At 36.4% G+C, this 17,037-nt stretch overlaps 3 protein-coding genes across 3 annotated transcripts; 1 reads left to right on the top strand and 2 right to left on the bottom strand.

Annotated features, from left to right (window-relative positions):
- Positions 1-2,358: 2,358 nt before the first annotated feature.
- On the bottom strand, positions 2,359-3,811 carry LOC18601190 (putative oxidoreductase At4g09670). Its single transcript, XM_018119640.2, has 2 exons — positions 3,266-3,811; positions 2,359-3,133 (listed from the first exon to the last, which is right to left on the bottom strand). The coding sequence occupies exons 1-2, from the start codon at positions 3,734-3,736 to the stop codon at positions 2,513-2,515; spliced, it is 1,092 nt and encodes a 363-aa protein (XP_017975129.1). The 5' UTR covers positions 3,737-3,811; the 3' UTR covers positions 2,359-2,512.
- A 2,119-nt stretch (positions 3,812-5,930) lies between these two features.
- Positions 5,931-12,509, top strand: ACS (acetyl-CoA synthetase). The gene is made up of 18 exons (XM_007032042.3): positions 5,931-6,428; positions 6,625-6,771; positions 6,867-7,022; positions 7,105-7,227; positions 7,353-7,521; positions 8,051-8,133; positions 8,252-8,353; positions 8,433-8,521; positions 8,631-8,721; positions 9,169-9,282; positions 9,702-9,778; positions 9,895-9,973; positions 10,134-10,202; positions 10,654-10,829; positions 10,979-11,035; positions 11,168-11,258; positions 11,363-11,461; positions 12,022-12,509. The coding sequence occupies exons 1-18, from the start codon at positions 6,048-6,050 to the stop codon at positions 12,205-12,207; spliced, it is 2,289 nt and encodes a 762-aa protein (XP_007032104.2). The 5' UTR covers positions 5,931-6,047; the 3' UTR covers positions 12,208-12,509.
- A 1,492-nt stretch (positions 12,510-14,001) lies between these two features.
- Positions 14,002-16,623, bottom strand: LOC18601188 (eukaryotic peptide chain release factor subunit 1-3). Its single transcript, XM_018119619.2, has 2 exons — positions 16,412-16,623; positions 14,002-15,549 (listed from the first exon to the last, which is right to left on the bottom strand). The coding sequence occupies exon 2, from the start codon at positions 15,511-15,513 to the stop codon at positions 14,200-14,202; it is 1,314 nt and encodes a 437-aa protein (XP_017975108.1). The 5' UTR covers positions 15,514-15,549; positions 16,412-16,623; the 3' UTR covers positions 14,002-14,199.
- Positions 16,624-17,037: the final 414 nt, after the last annotated feature.

Raw genomic sequence — 17,037 nt, 5'->3', positions numbered from 1 at the left:
AAAGCCTACTTCTAAGGGCTCATTAAAGAAATGATGAAATTACCCCTGACCCGTGTTATCGTGTCTACGCCTAATTACAGGGCTATAGAGGTCGAGGTCTCACACAACTGCTCCATCCTGTCAGAGGCCCAATATTCTGGCCTCAACGAAATGTGGAGGTTGTCTTACCTCCATATGTAAAGAGATCTGCTAGACGATCGAAGAAGGAAAAGAGAAGAGAATAAGGTGAAGGGCCAAAGAAAAAAATGTCAAGGGTTTGAAGGATAATGAAATGCTTGATTTGTCGTCAAAAAGGACACAATAGGTCAAATTGTCCTATGTGCCATGTAAGTGTTATCTATTATGTATCTTGTTGCTTGATTTAGTTATTATTTATATTGCTACTTACTTTTTTTAATTTTTATGTCTAGGGTTAAACAAGCACACAAAAAAGTCAAAGTCAAAAGAGAAAATCTTCTGCTAGTAGAGCAAGTGAAGCTACTACTGGTGCACCAAGTGAAGCTGCTGCTGGTGCACCAAGTGAAGCTGTTGCTAGTGCAAGTGAAGATGCTGGTAGGTCCATTGCATCAATAGTTGTCAAGAAGAGGAAAAAAATGAAGGCTACTAAAAGAAACCAATTTGTTGCTGCAACTACGGAGGGCTTCATTTCAGAAGATTTTGTTGTCCTAAGATAGAAATTGAAGCATGCAAGCCCTAAGGGGAAAGGGACAACAGCCTACAGACATCAAACCCTATCTACTTTAACACCTATAGCTCCTCCACAATAGATTCTGTTATAAAGGTGAGCGACAATTTAATCCTTGTTCATGTCTTGTCGTTTTATGATTTTACCGCTTGGATATTTGATGATTTGATGTGCATGCATCTTTCAATAGGCTAAAAGGCCAAATCAATTACTTGTTGCAACTGGGCATAGGGATTCAAGGTCATTCATATCTAGTATGCAACTATTGGTGAGAAAAATTGTGACTTGCAATATGATCATATTTCTTTAGCGTTATTTTTGCAATTCTAACATTGATTTTGTTCATATTGCCATAAGAAATTGCACACCAAAAGCAACCCAATAGATTGAATTCGGTTGCTGATTTGCCCACTCAAGAAAGCATTAAGAATGCTTGAGAATTTGCAACGATTTATTGTGTGGTTTATATGCTGTCTTGGTACAATTAAATAGTATACTTGTTTTTGTTACTAGGTACTTAAATGTTGTGTAAATGTTGCCGTCATGATTTTGTCTATAATAGCTGGCTTTCTTTTGTAATTGTCATATATTGTACAGGGGCTCTATTTGATTTGGGTCAAACTATTGTTAGCTTACAAGCCTCTTGTAAAGGTTTTTGTACATTGTTTTGCATATATATATATAGTTGCTTTTCTTTCCTAAGAAGATAGATGTTCTTGTTGTCTCTTTTTTCATATTATAATTACAATTATAATTATAATTATATAGTTTCCTTACGAAGGTGTTGTTTATGGGAGTGATTTCCTTCATTTTAGGCTTGCTTGCAGATGCTATTTCTCAAACTACTTTTGAAAGAAATGATCATAAAGCTAATATATGGCTCCACTTACTTTTGTTTTTAGTCTAATATATTTATTATTGAAATGATAATAACAAGAAAAGACACTTAATAATCTGAAAATTGAGTTAATTATATTTTTTTTGGCTCAATTTAATCTCTAAATTTTTGTTGAATTTCGTCCTCATACATTGAACTTTTCTTCACATTAATCCCTGTACCGTAATTTTTCTCTACTTTAGTCCCTTTTTTTTTTAGCAGGAACTTTTTTTTTCCTGTCTGCTACATGGTAGTGCCATGTCAGCATGGCAAAATGACATGGCACTGCCACGCCATCATGTCGGGTGACATGGTACTACCACGTCATCATGTCGGGTGACATGGCACTACCACATCATTCTGTCAGTCACACAAGCATTGCCACATCAACCAAGTTTGCCATGTTAGCACCACATCAGCGCTGGCATCATCACCTTTAACAGAGAAAATGGATGTCGTTAGGAGGAGAGATTAAATTGGAGAAATTACCAAAATCAATAGACTAAATTGCTACGATTTTGAGTAGAAAGACTAAATTGAACAAAATAAGAAAGTACAGGGACTGCTTAGGTCTTTCGATCATTTTTTATTTTGAAAATTTTTTTGATTTGTCACGTGGTATACCACGTCATTATCTCAATGCCACGTCATCAAAATGTGCCACGTTAGCATTGACATCATTCCCTTTAACAGCAAAATTAGATGTCGTTAGGGGAATGAACTAAATTGAAGAAATTTTCAAAATCGAGAGATTACATTACTTTGATTTTGAGTTTAGAGACTAAATTGGATAAAATTAAAAAATACAAAGACTGAATAGGTCTTTTTATCATTTATAATATATACATACATCTTTATTTCTTGCGAATCTGAGCTCATATTCCATGTTCAAGTACACAGAACTTATACTTTTTCCTTGGTGAGGTACGAATACAATAAGCTCATAACCCTCAAAAATAAACAGGCTTACAACCAAAATCAACAGATTTCTTCACTGCATCCAGTAGCATCTGAGTCTTTCTGCTAATGTCAGGCCATTTAGGATCAGGGTGGGAGGCAGATGTTCTAATACCATGAACAAGCCTTGCAAACTCCTGAACCATCAAAGCCTCCTGCGGTAGCTCAGAAGCCACAACTACTTTCTGAGGCTTCACATTCCACCCGATATGAAGTTGCAGGAATTTCGCTCCCAGCGTGAACTCAAATGAAGCGGAGCTCTCCTGATACGGGATTATGAAGTCCCGGAGATTCAAGGATCCCCGAGAACCAGTTATGGCCAAGTCCATGGATGTACTGGAGAAGAATGAGCAGTGAATAATCGCAACAGTTTCCGCTGGTTCCCCATATTGAATGGAGGCAGAGCAGGAGAGGATGACTCCATTCGAGTTTTTGGAGACGTCTGGTAGAGCCGTGACTAAAGTTGGTAGCTGGTAATTTTTGGCCCACAAGATAGCTCCAAGACAGTACCAGCCAATGTCACCAAGGGCACCGAGGGCATCCATGTCTGCTTTTACTCTTATGTCATTCTCAAGGAATTCAGGGGATACTGAAGTTGTTGATGTGCTGTAGATCTGACAGTCAGATAAGCAACAATATTCATTTAATTCGTGTCAAGTACCAAGAACGGTGGAACAAAGATTAAAAGACCAAGACAGAATAAATCTCCCTTCTAAAATATGAAGAAGAAAACGAAAGACACTTACGTAATTGACATCTCCTAAATGATTAGAATCAAAGAGCATCTCCTTCATTTTAACAGTCCTAGGATGGTGCAACCACATGGACCCATCCATGAACTGCACACCATTGGATTCACAAGCTTCAAGTATCTGCTCCAACTCAGTCACATCGAGGGCCGTTGGTTTCTCTATCAGCACATGCTTCTTCCTCCTGGCAGCCATCACCGCCCAATGAAGGTGCAGACTAGTCGGCAGTGGCATGTACACAGCATCCACAAATGGGTCATCGAGCACTTGATCGTAGCTTCCATAAATCTTGACGCTCTCATGCACTCCATTGGCACTCGCAAATTGCTTGGCCTTTTCTATGGAACGGCTGCCAATGGCGTACAGGACCGAACTGGGGGCTAAGTTAATGGCTCTGGCAACTTTTCCTGCTATTTTTGCACATCCGATGATGCCGAAACGAATTGGAGTTTCAGGTTTTTCACCCATTTTTAGGATTTGTTGCTCTGTTGGGTGGGAAGGCTGTCGAGCTTGATATTCAGTCCCTGTTTGAGAAAGTTGGAAGTGAAGGGATAAGGATTGACCATATCCCCTGCCTCTACGTGGGCTCATTTGGGCCTTCAAGCCTCATAACAAAAATCCATTAGTTCTTGGGCTGGGCTGACCGATACACTCGATATTAATAACTCAGGTTTGACTTGATGGTTATTACTTTCTTCCAGAGAAAAACAAGCTAGGGATTTTTTTTTAAACATTTTTAATTTTGATCTATATTGTTTTAAATAAATTAATTAAATAAAATTTATAAAATATATATTTAAAATACTTTATTTGAAGTTTTTGAAACTTTTTTTCATATTTTAATTGATGATAAATACACAACGATAAGATATTAAAATTTAAAACTTTTTTTATGAAAAATAAATGTTAAATTTGTGACAAATTTTAGTTTAGTTACTTCACCACTAGTAGTATGTTTTAAAGCTCAATATATTATCCTAGCTGTGTTGGGTGTTGACCATGAGTTGGATGGGTGGGTAGTTCCAATGTGATTTCCTAATTGTTAAGACAAGTAATAATGCTAGTACTAATATAATATTATTTTACATTATATATCCTTATCATTCAAGTCATTATCAATTAAGTCAAAACGAGAAAATCAATTTTTCTAATCCAAGATTTATTTTTAAAATGATTAAGCATGTTTTATTTTTAAAATGATAGGTTTAATTTTATTAAGTTATCATAATGTTATACGTCATGTTTTAAAATTTAGTTGTTACACGTCATATTGAAAATAATTGTTACATGCCATGTTAATATAATTGTTATATGTTATGTTAAAAATTTAGTTGTTACACGTCATATTGAAAAATGTAATTGTTAGATGTCATGTTGAAAATTTAGTTATTGCACATCATGTTGAAAAATGTAATTATTATCCATTATATTGAAAATTTAGTTGTTACAGGTCATATTAAAAAATATATTTATTACACGTAATGATGAAAAAATTGTTACACATCACACTACAATTTGAACCGTTTTAACTAAACAGAAAAGATTTTTTGATAAAATTACCTTTTCGTATCTTGCATGACAAGTTAGCATTTACGTCATGTGCGTGTTCTATACGCGTCAGATACCTTTTACCTTAATCCTTAATTGTGAGAAACCGAAAACATTTAACTTTTAATTATTATAATTGAAATATTTAACTTTAAATTAACAAAAACTTAAAAATTTCAGCATTTAATCCTTTTCAAAACATTGTATCAAATTAAAATCTCAAAAAATTTTATTTTAAAAGTTCAAACAAAAATTTATATGAGTCCCAAAATGCAGTTAACAACTAACATTTCTCTTCTAATCAAATCACTTTTGACTTTTGGAGAAGTCCGGAAAAATATCTAATTGAATATCACGGGCCAGCCCAGCACGGCTTTTTCGTGAGCAGGTGGTCAAGATGGTGGGCGGATGGTGGACATTTCCAACTGAAAATTATATTCTTTTTTACTTAAAAATTATTACATTTCTACAAGAGAAGGCAGCAGCCTTCAAAATGAATCAACAAGGGAAAATAACGAGTCTTTGATTTGAAAGTTCAACCTTCCTTTCTCTTTAATCTATTTTTTCGGTATTATTATAGAGAAAGCTCGGGACTTGTTTTTTAAGTACAATGTTGAGAAAATTTAGGAATTATTTTTAAAAAATTAAAAAAAATTACTTTTTTAATACATTTGATATTTTTATTTTTAATTAAATAATTTTTTATAATTAATAATTAATTTATTCTTATAAGTCAAAACATCATTTATAATTTTATATTCACGTGATTTTATTTGACCTATAATAAAAGTATATAAATGTGATTGAATTAAATAAAAAATAAATTTAATAAAATATTTTTAAATAATTCAAAAGTTTTTTGTTAAATATTATGTTTTTTATTCCAATCATACGAATATGGTAATAGATATTTTATAATTAGATATACTATCTTATTTTATTCAATTAAGTAATCAAAATCGAATAAAATTTGGATAATGAAATTAGTAATTATCGTAAATTCGAATGGGGTTTTGAATAGAGTCACCAAGTATTTACGATCCGAATTTTTGAATTTGAAAAATAAGAAATACCTTATCCCATATATTTTTGTTGTTGATATGGAACAAAGAGTGCGTGGAGTGTGGATAGAAGGAAGAAACATTTGGAATCTGGGCAGGCGTAGTGTAAAACCAAAATTAGTGGAATATTTATGTTTACGTAGTATTTTATCTCTAACTTAACAACGTCAATGCTAGGCAGAATACCTTTATTAAAAAACAAAAAGAAAAAAAGAAAAATGATGACGATTTCCATTTCCCCCCATGCCCTCCCTCAGCTTCAACGTTATAAAAGAGCAGCTCCCACACCATCACAGGTCAAACAGGGATTGGGTCAGTCAGTCGGTGGCCGAGCAGGTGGAGGAGTTTTGGCGATGGCATATCTCAAAAATCTTACGACCACCAACCATTTGAGACATGTGGAGTCCATGGCAACTCTGCCTTCAGGCGCCGGCAAGATTTCCCATTTGAACGCTGTCGTCTTGGGTGAGGCTCTTGCGTCGGAAGAGGACGACCTCGTTTTCCCAAGTGATGACTTCTCTCGCGAGGCTCTCGTTCCTTCTCCACAAAAGGTTTCTCATTCTTTTTGTTTGTGTCTGGTTTTTTACCATTCAAATTAATACTGGAGATATGTTCATACTGCGTTATGTTACATTTTAATTCATCAGCAGCTCTACATGATAACAAAATTAATGGATATTTATGATTTAGCTTGTACTGAGTGGTTATAATTGATGATTGTTAATTGTGGGGGCGAGATGCGATCAGTACCTGGAGATGTACAAACGATCAATATGGGACCCCGCTGGATTTTGGTCCGACATTGCATCATCGGAGTTCTACTGGAAGCAAAGGTGGGGAGAACAAGTCTACTCCGAGAATCTCGACGTCAGGAAAGGGAACATCAAGATCGAGGTCTTTTTCTCTGTTTTTTCCTTGTTTTGTCTTGTTTAACATTTGGGTCAACGTAAGTCTAATCACTTTCTTTCGTTCGTTCTGGGCGTTACCAGTGGTTCAAAGGTGGCATCACCAATATGTGCTACAATTGCTTGGATAGAAACATCGATGCTGGACTTGCTGACAAAATCGCCCTTTACTGGGAATCCAATGAACCTGGATTTGATGCCACTTTGACTTACTCCCAGCTACTGGACAGAGTTTGCCAGGTTTCTCTCAGTTTATTTCTTTGCTGCACCTTTACAAGTTCATCAATTGGAAACACCTCTCATTTGGTGCATTTCTCTGCAGCTGGCTAACTACCTGAAAGCTATTGGTGTTAGAAAGGGTGATGCTGTTGTTGTTTATTTGCCCATGTTAATGGAACTCCCGATTACCATGCTTGCATGTGCGCGCATTGGTGCAGTTCACTCGGTACATGCCTCCTCTTTGTTCACATGAAAAAGGATGAACAGTGTGAAACTACTAAACACTAAGAGATTACATTGTTAATTTCTACTTTATAATTAAATAAATTCCCACCCCCTTCGTCCTTTCAGGTTGTCTTTGCTGGATTCTCTTCAGAATCTCTTGCCCAACGTATCATGGACTGCAAACCAAAAGTTGTTATTACTTGTAATGCTGTTAAAAGAGGTCCTAAGACCATCCACCTTAAGGACATTGTTGATGCTGCCCTTGTTGAATCTGCCAAGAATGGGGTCCCCGTAGGTTAGTAAATTTTAAGAAATTGTTATCTGATTTGAGCATTGTTTTCTCCATTGCAGTTCATGCATATTCAGACTGGGTCAAACCCATTTCTGGTACTGAGTTTTTGACTTGAGATGAATTTTACAACTTTTGCTTAACATTGCAGTACATTGGAGCACTTATCTTTAGCCTAAATTTCATTTTCTATAGCAATTAAAATTTTTGGTACAACAGTCTTCCCTTGCACTACTGTCCCTTCAATTTCATTCAGAATGTTTTGATAGCCAAGGGCCAGGTGCTTGCCAGTTGGCTTAACATAACTAATGGAGTGTGTTAGTCAGATCCGGCTTAACATAACCAGATATAGAACACCATGGATGTTAATCAGGCTGCTAAGCCCTTACCTTTTTGCTGCCTGCATCCTGTGCTTTTGTAATTGAAGTGCTTCCTTGAGTTGCTGCACGGATTTCCATCACCAGTGACACACAATTTTATTAATTTTTATAACTCATTTGTTCTCTATAAAAAGGAGATATCTTCTTGTGAGCAGATGTATGCTTAACCTATGAAAACCAATCGGCATTGAAGAAGGAAAGCACTAAATGGCAGGATGGAAGAGATATATGGTGGGAGGTTAGTATATAAACGGAAAGGAATTGTACATTTTGATGGTTTCTGTTTTCAGTAGCAATAATTTTAAATTAGTGTTTTGTTTAGTCGTGGATTGCTGATTTTAATAATCTTTTTGTAGGATGTTGTCCCAAAATATGCGACTACTTGCGATGTTGAGTGGGTTGATGCAGAAGATCCCCTTTTTCTACTGTATACTAGTGGGAGTACTGGAAAGCCTAAGGTATTTATTTTGCTTGGTTGATGTATTTTATGTAGTTCCTCATTTTCCTTTCTTATGCTCTAATATGAACTTTTAAAAGGGCGTACTCCATACAACTGGAGGATATATGGTTTACACAGCTACAACATTTAAATATGCATTTGACTACAAAGCGTCTGATGTGTACTGGTACTTTGGACACTCTGCATCCTTAATGTTCCTGAAATTTTATAAATTCTTGCTGCTTAGTAATCTATCAATACTTGGTTTGCTTGACATATCTTTTCCTTGATTTTAGGTGCACAGCTGACTGTGGTTGGATTACCGGGCACAGTTATGTCACTTATGGACCAATGCTTAATGGAGCAACAATTGTTGTGTATGAGGGGGTAAGGGTTTACAATTCTTTTTTGACATGGAAAAAGAGATTATGCTTCCAAGATTAGCAACTAATCCATCTTTAAATAGATCTGGCATTGGATAGTGTCTATGATGTAACTTTTGATTCCGTGGGCATTGTCATTAAGGACTAAGAAGGAAAATTGGCAAATAATCCAGCTTAATTAGATTATGTCAGATGAAACATCAAGCTCTATGGAAGGTTTGATAAGTTATGTGGTGTTTCTGAAAGTTTATCAAGAGAGCAACTAGGTAGTAAGACGCTATCCATCACAGCATATTGCAGCATATGAACATAGAAAATGTAAACTTTGATTTTAATATATATAATGGTCATTAATAAGTATGAATCTTATATTTGTTGAAACCAGATATTTTGATTTAAATATGTTATAAATGTTTCAATAGATAGCAACATGTCCACATGTTATATGCAGGCCCCAAATTATCCTGATCCTGGACGATGTTGGGACATTGTTGACAAATACAAGGTGACCATATTCTACACTGCCCCTACATTGGTGCGCTCTCTTATGCGTGATGGTGATGAGGCAAGATTTATCTCTAACCTTACTTACAAACTACAAATCTATGGATCGAAATATTTATCAGAATTATTGTGAACAATGAGAGTTCCTCTTTACTGGTTTGCTTCATTTATGTTCATAGTTGACACCCAGCCTCATAATTTCCCACAGCTCCAATTTATTTTGTCTTCCTTTTCTCTTTCAACATGGTCAACCAAAATGGAGTAATAAAGATTAAAGGAACTCCATTGAATTTTGCAAGAATCTAGCCATTTTCTTTAATTCCGGCATGGAAGTTTATTTCCGTGATCTTTGAACTATCCTCTGGCCTGAGAGGAATGCAATTTTGCTATGTCTATTATGTTTGGATAGAAACCATCGCAGGAGTTCCTCTTGATGTATTTCCAAAATTTATATTGATATCACTATTGCTGACTATGCAGTATGTTACACGCTACTCTCGCAAGTCCCTGCGTGTCCTTGGAAGTGTTGGAGAGCCTATTAATCCAAGTGCTTGGAGGTTCTCGGCTTTATATAATTTCGTCTGATCAACAAGTTTTCTCTCTTTTTTTATCCTTTCCTTTCTTTCTATATGTAAAAGAAATGTTTAACCTAAAATTGTCCCGATTACTGTAGGTGGTTTTTTAATGTTGTTGGAGGCTCTAGGTGCCCTATTTCGGACACTTGGTGGCAAACTGAAACAGGTGGCTTCATGGTAAGTTTTTTTCTTCATTCCTTCAGGTTACATATTTTGTTAGCATCTTCTGAGAAAATATTCTCAGAACTAATTTTTACATGGAAAATTTAGATGATTTTACTCTGCTTTACATGCATATTTCAACTTTTGATTGTTGTTCTTCATTCTTAACTGGCAGATTACTCCTCTGCCGGGTGCCTGGCCGCAGAAGCCTGGTTCTGCTACCTTTCCTTTCTTTGGAGTTCAGGTTTAATGCAATGCTGTTATAGTCATATGCTCTGCAGTTGCCACTCTGGTGGATCCTCTGCATCAGAAATTTCATGGATTTGCTTTACCGACCACTGCTTAGTGCCACTGCACAGAATTAATGCCAAAGGCCGGTACCCAGTGGGTCCGTTACTGTAGCACAACGGTGTGGTTTCTGTGGCCCTGTTATCCTGAGCACATCATAAGGTCCGTACAGGTTCGGGGCCTTGAGCCTGCGTTAAGCCAAGAGGGCATGTGAAAGGGCATGAGTTGGCTCCAACCACATCTGAGACTATGTTTAGTGCCTTCGATATGGGTGCCCGGATCCTGACACTTAGTGCTATGGACTACGGATTCCGCTATACTCTGGTTTCCTGGCGTTGATCCTAGTGAATGGTCTTTTTTTTTTTTTTTTGTCTTTTTATCAATCTCTTCTTCTTGTATAACTGCAGCCTGTCATAGTGGACGAGAAAGGAGTTGAGATTGAAGGTGAGTGCAGTGGTTATCTCTGCGTGAAAAGCTCATGGCCTGGTGCATTTCGAACTCTTTATGGTGATCATGAGAGATATGAGACAACATACTTTAAACCATTCGCTGGATATTATTTTACCGGTGATGGCTGCAGCAGGTATGTTGTTCCTAACACTGAAATTGCTATCTTTTTGGCCTTCATTTTTATTAGTGCACAATATTGGATTCTAATTTGCTATCCTAGACTTTTATCAACTGATGGCATCCTCAGGCACTACTGTTGAGTTACTTTTGTCTTTGTTTCAGGGACAAGGATGGGTACCACTGGCTTACTGGAAGAGTGGATGATGTTATCAATGTTAGGTATTCTTTTTAATGAAGTGCTGCTATTATCTGGAAAATAGCCTGTTGAATGTCTTCATGTTCCTTAGCAAGTAATTAAACAAACCGTTTCTTTCCTGTTGCCTGTGGATGATACTATCTTAATATTTGCAGTGGACATCGTATTGGCACAGCTGAGGTGGAATCTGCTCTAGTCTCCCATCCTCAATGTGCAGAAGCTGCTGTGGTTGGTGTTGAGCATGAGGTATTCAGCGGGCCTGATGCATGTTTCTAAGAATTAAATACTAAGTAGCTGAGATACATTATTGTGGTTAGTAAGTCTAAGCTTTCATTTTCCGCTGCTGTTAGGTTAAAGGACAGGGCATATATGCCTTTGTTACTCTTGTGGACGGAGTTTCTTACAGTGAAGAACTCCGAAAGAGCCTTATACTCACAGTGCGAAATCAGGTTTGATACTATTCCAGTGGCTGTAGCATAAAGACGCTTAACCTAATGCACCTTTCTTTTTGAAAATTATTGATGTAGAAATGATGCCAGCATTGTCTTGGTCTGCTGACAAATTGGAAAAAAAATTGTTGAGATGTTAGTACACCCATGTGTAGGAACTCTCATATATTACCCTACAAGTTCTGGAGGATATACACACGAAACTTGAAATGGAATAGCGTTAAGCCGACAGATTGATCGACCTTATTTGTTTGAAAATAGAACCTTTTGCTTTAATCATCTTAAAGCCTCAAGGAAGTCCAAGTGTTATATATGATCTACACCATAACCAGATTTCAGTTCTCAGTCCTCTCCTTGCACTTTTCAGTTGTATAGTCCTTATCAAGAATACTGGAGTTTTTGTGAGATTCAGCTCCTGAAATAAAAAATGGAAGCTTTAGCTGTATTGAGCCTTATCCTAACATCCCACTCAGATAATGAATTGTTTGTTTAATGATCTTTCATGCACTTGATTTGAATTTCCATTGCTCGTAGTCTGAAGATATCCATCTGCCTTGCAGATAGGAGCATTTGCAGCACCTGACAAAATACACTGGGCGCCTGGCCTCCCGAAAACAAGGAGTGGAAAGATAATGAGGAGGATTCTGAGGAAAATTGCATCGAGACAGTTAGATGAACTTGGAGACACAAGCACACTAGCGGAGCCTGGTGTAGTTGATCAGCTTATTGCACTTGCTGACTGCTGAAACAACTCGAACTCATAGTACTGGATGTCATCCGTTAAGGAGTGCCCCATTTTCGGCTCTTGATAGCTGTTAGTATGATGAAATTATCATTTTCATTTTTTCCCTGTTCCTTTTTTGTTTCCCCATCATATACATCTTTTGAGGTTGTTTCATCCCTATAGATTTCTGATTATTGCGGTTGAGAAAAGTATTCCAGCAGGTCCTTGAATCATGGTGACTGCTACACCGGTAGTTGTAAATTAATGTACAAATTGTACGCTCTGAAAATAATGGAAATAATAGTAAATGGGGCATGAAAATAATTCAAACGTGTAGAGTTTTCTTGCCATTCTCATAGCCCTAATGCCTATAATTAGCTTCTAATTCTGATTTATGAAATAAGATCCAAATAAATGAATTGATATTCTAAGAAAAAGGGCAGCAGAATTATAACATAAACGTGACACGAGTTTATATTTTTAATTCAAAAGATACATTTATGAAGTGGAATAAAACTCTTATTTATAAACTTAAAATTTATCTTATCATTGTTGTATTTGTTTTTTACATATAGAAGAGATACATTTATCAAGTGGAATAAAACTCTTATTTATAAACTTAAAATTTATCTTATCATTGTTGTATCTGTTCTTTTACATATAAAAGAGAATGATTCGTAATCTTATTGTATTAGCTCTGTCAGAGATAAAGGAGAATGATTCATCTTAATTCGAGGTATTTCTTATAAAAAATCTCATATTAATGAATAATTAGATAGACTTTAATCTTGGTGACTCTCTTGAGTAGTATCCCATATCAATGAATAATTAAGAAGGTATTAATATCATTTGTCATGTAGTTATTTTTTTATTTCAAAAAACACACTTATCCGAAGAAGATAAATTTTTATTTATAAATTCAAAACTCATCTCATCTTTTAGTGATGTCAGAACCCGATACTTGCACTTCCGTAAGAACAAAATTTATTACATAAAAAAGAATGATCTGATTGTATAATTTAATATCACAATTAGTAAAGTGTAAGCTGCTCCTAATTTTGTTAGCACTCACCCTGTAAGAATCTCTCCCACTTCTATTGGAGCCGGTCTGTCCCAACTTCAGACGATAACAAAAAACTTGGAACCATTCCACGACATTCCTAGCTTGCTAGCAGCTTTTCGGACCCCAAGTAGTGCTTCTTTGTCATACTGGGACTAGTCCGACGAGGCTGCCATAAAGTTCTTTCTTTCTAAGAAGAGAAATTCCGAACCTAACAAATTCCTCAGACCCTGTTGGATAGGGTTGCTCCACTTTTTTTGTATTAACCTGTTATTTCTTGTAGAACAGCAACCTCCGTGGCCAAGGTACCATGAGAGGAACTGAATAGAAACAACCAGAATCCAATTAAACTGTATTTAGCCAAGAACAGAAACCATAATACAGGCAGACAAGTCTTTGGAACTCAACCATAAGTCATAACATTGGTCTACATCAATGTGGTCAAAAGATTATTATAAGGTCAACATAAAATAACACCATTCAGAAAAAAAAAAAAAAAACCAACAAATGTCTGTCCCATCCACCAGAAACTCGCCTCCTTAATAACAGTCTCTGGGACAGAATTTGCCACCCTTTCTTGGGCTATGTCGAGACATGAAAGCAGATAATAATGTAGCATGCCACTTGGTTTATCTCAAGTGGTAATGGTAAAGGTATAGTGCTCTCCCTTGTACCAAGAAAACAAAAATATCTCTAGAGACCCAACCACTTCAAGAGAGGAGTTAGATGGAAGAGTAGAATGCAAGATCAAACAAGTAAAACAATAAGTAGTTCCTCAATAGAAACACCCTCAATCCAATTTCACAGACAGCCTAAATAGGTAAAACCCAAACCAAGAGTGTCCCAGATTATTTTTGGAATCAAAAGGTGAAAGTAGCAAGAAAGAAACATTACATCTGGGCAGTACAGGCTCTCTCACACCATTTTTTACATGCCTGCTTTGAGCAGTGCTTTCTAATCAGAATCATCATAAACTTCTCCATCATCGGATACCTCATCAAATGATCTTATGTCAAGCTGGTAGCGGAGGATACCTCCAATACCACCAAACCCTCTGCAAAACTGTGACCCCTCTTGGGATTTGTTTGTAACAAACTCAAGAGAGCAACCAAAGCGCTTGTACTCATTGGCGAACCACTCAAGTAAGGGCATTTTTTCCTGAACTTCCAACTCTGCAGAGGTGGCAGGATCACGGAAATTGCTCTGGTCAGCCTCCTGCTCCTTGTTCAGGTGTTTTATGACAATTTCTCCAGTTGAACTATTTTTTAGTACATATCTATTGATGTCTAGATTTTCCCACACAATAAGGATTTCTACAGCACCCATTTCCAGAGCCTTCAATGTATCATCTACGCCAAACACATACTTTCCAGTATCCTGGCTTATCTCCTCAAAGTATTTTCCAATTAATCGCTTTTCTTGTATGAACTTTACATTTGACAGGATTTCAGCTGACAACTCAATAGCTTGATTAAAACCGTTTTCACCCCCGTAAGACACATCAACAACATTCAAAATCTTGGCTTGCAAACGAGGATCAAACATGTCAGACTGGCTCAACTCAGTCTTGAAGTCAGCTGAACCAGCCAGAATTAGTCCGGCAACATTGGGCTGACTGGTAGCAGGATTAATAAAGAACTGTGTAGCAAGTTCTGCAGTTTTTCTCACATAGTTGTGCCGTTTCTCCATTCTCAGACGAGCAAATCGCAGAGCTGACTGTCCTCCTCTTCCATGCTTCTTTGGTAGGTCAACAGTGAATTTATGAAGCACCTCTCTTGTGTTTCCACTTAACGTACCAAATAATGTGCCATTCCCATCCATGACTATAAACCCAAACTTGTCATCAGACTCTAAAAGCTCATTCAAAGCTTCAGTATGAAACTTGTTATCACAAAGGTATAATGATGCATTTATAGGTTTGAAAGGCTCAAAGTCAATTGTCACCTTCTTTTCCTTGCCATCTTCAGTAACAATTGTCCCAGTATACAGCACCAGCCCATTGGGGGGAACCTTATTATAGAGTTTCAGCCTCTGTTGAGCAGAAGTAATGGCAGCCAACACAGACTGACGGTTGACCCTGCTTTTGATGTTTGATGCAGTTCCAAATTCATCACCCAACATCTTCGTGACACGGGATATTTGATCACGAGGAGGCATGATAAGAGAAATCATGCTGGTCCCATTACCCCTGGCAGATTCCAACGCCTTGATTAGCTTTTTTATTTTCCAAATCTCGATGTTTTTATCGGTCTCGTGACCATCTGCCATCGTGCGTTGTGAAGAAGAACCCGAGACAGAGCAAGCCTACAAAGAGCAAATAGGACAAATTAGGCAGAAGATTTCAACATAGATTGACAAAAAGTAGGGTGGGTGCAGAGTTCTGTGCATATATAAGACTAAAGATGTCGTGCCGCACAAGAAAAGTAATATGCATCATGATTCATGAATGGTGTGAATGGGACATAGAGAGAATGTTCAGCATGACATCCCTAGATTAGATATACACGGAGGGGAAATAACTTCGAGGCATAATCTATTGAGTCAAAAAGGAAGGGGAAAAGCAAAAGAAACAAACAAGATGAAGCATTGGTGATACTGATATGTAGTAAAGCTGAAGCGATCAATCTGTGAACAATCCAAATTAAGTCCAGGCTTAGTTGCTTATCTCCAAATCCAATGGAATTTATTGACTTATTTATCATTTAATACTATCAAAAAATTACTACTTACCTCAATTATATTATGTCAATCCGCATCACTCAAAGTGCATATATAGAAGCAAAGATCTGCCCCATTTTAGTTTCTTTTTTTTTTTTTTTCAATTCTTGATTTGTTCATTTTTGCCGTTTACTATGAACTGTAAGTATTATCCTACTACTTGTTTATGAACTATTATTATACAGAATAGCAGATCAGCTCAAGAAGAGGAAGGTATGAAGGTGGAGTAGACATGGTATTATCTTCCAGATTCCAGCAAAGCACAGATCTTTGCCTTTCCTTCCAAGTCGAGAGAGATTGAGATGAGAAGCAAATCAATGGAAAGCTCAAAAGTCGACCTTCCATCGCGGAGTAACCAAACGATTAAATACATAAACAAAACAAAAATGAAAGAAAGATTCAACAAACTCAAACAAAGATTAGATAAAGCTATATATGCAGACCATACCTCTCTCTCTCTCTCTCTGTTATTCCCGCCTGAAAAAAGCAACAAATAAAGTGGAAGCTGCCGCTCCTCCTCCTTCACCGCCGCCGCTGCCGCTAGGTTTTCCACTAACCTTTGCCTGCGCTAAACGCCAAGGCTATGGCTTCAGCTGTAGCGTACTCGTGTTTTTCTTTTACTGAAACCTTTCCGACCCCACGCCACGTTCTTCGCCGCCCTTTTTTAAATATTTATTTTTTGGTTTTTCTTACATCTTTTACGGTCATAACGGAAAATTTTTGGTTATTTTATTCATAAAAATTAATTACTTTACCTCTCATATATATTTTTAGAAGTAATTACGTCTACAGTTTCTTAATTATTAAAAAAATTCAAATAAATTCTTTTTTATTACTTTTAATTAAATCTTTATATTTTTATTTTAAATCAAATAAATTTTTATAATTAATTATTAATTAATTATTATTAATCAAAACATTATTTATCATTTTATATTATCTATTATGACATGTCAATATATCACATAACATTAACATTACATGATATAAAATTACAAGTAACAATTTACTTAATGACAATTAACCAAACATTAATCATCCAAACCTATTAAATTTAATCAAAAATTAAAATTA

This window comes from Theobroma cacao, chromosome 4, assembly GCF_053813885.1.
Source record: "Theobroma cacao isolate CCN51 chromosome 4, ASM5381388v1, whole genome shotgun sequence".
NCBI classification, from domain to species: domain Eukaryota; kingdom Viridiplantae; phylum Streptophyta; class Magnoliopsida; order Malvales; family Malvaceae; genus Theobroma; species Theobroma cacao.
This window is presented reverse-complemented; position numbering and strand designations above follow the sequence as displayed.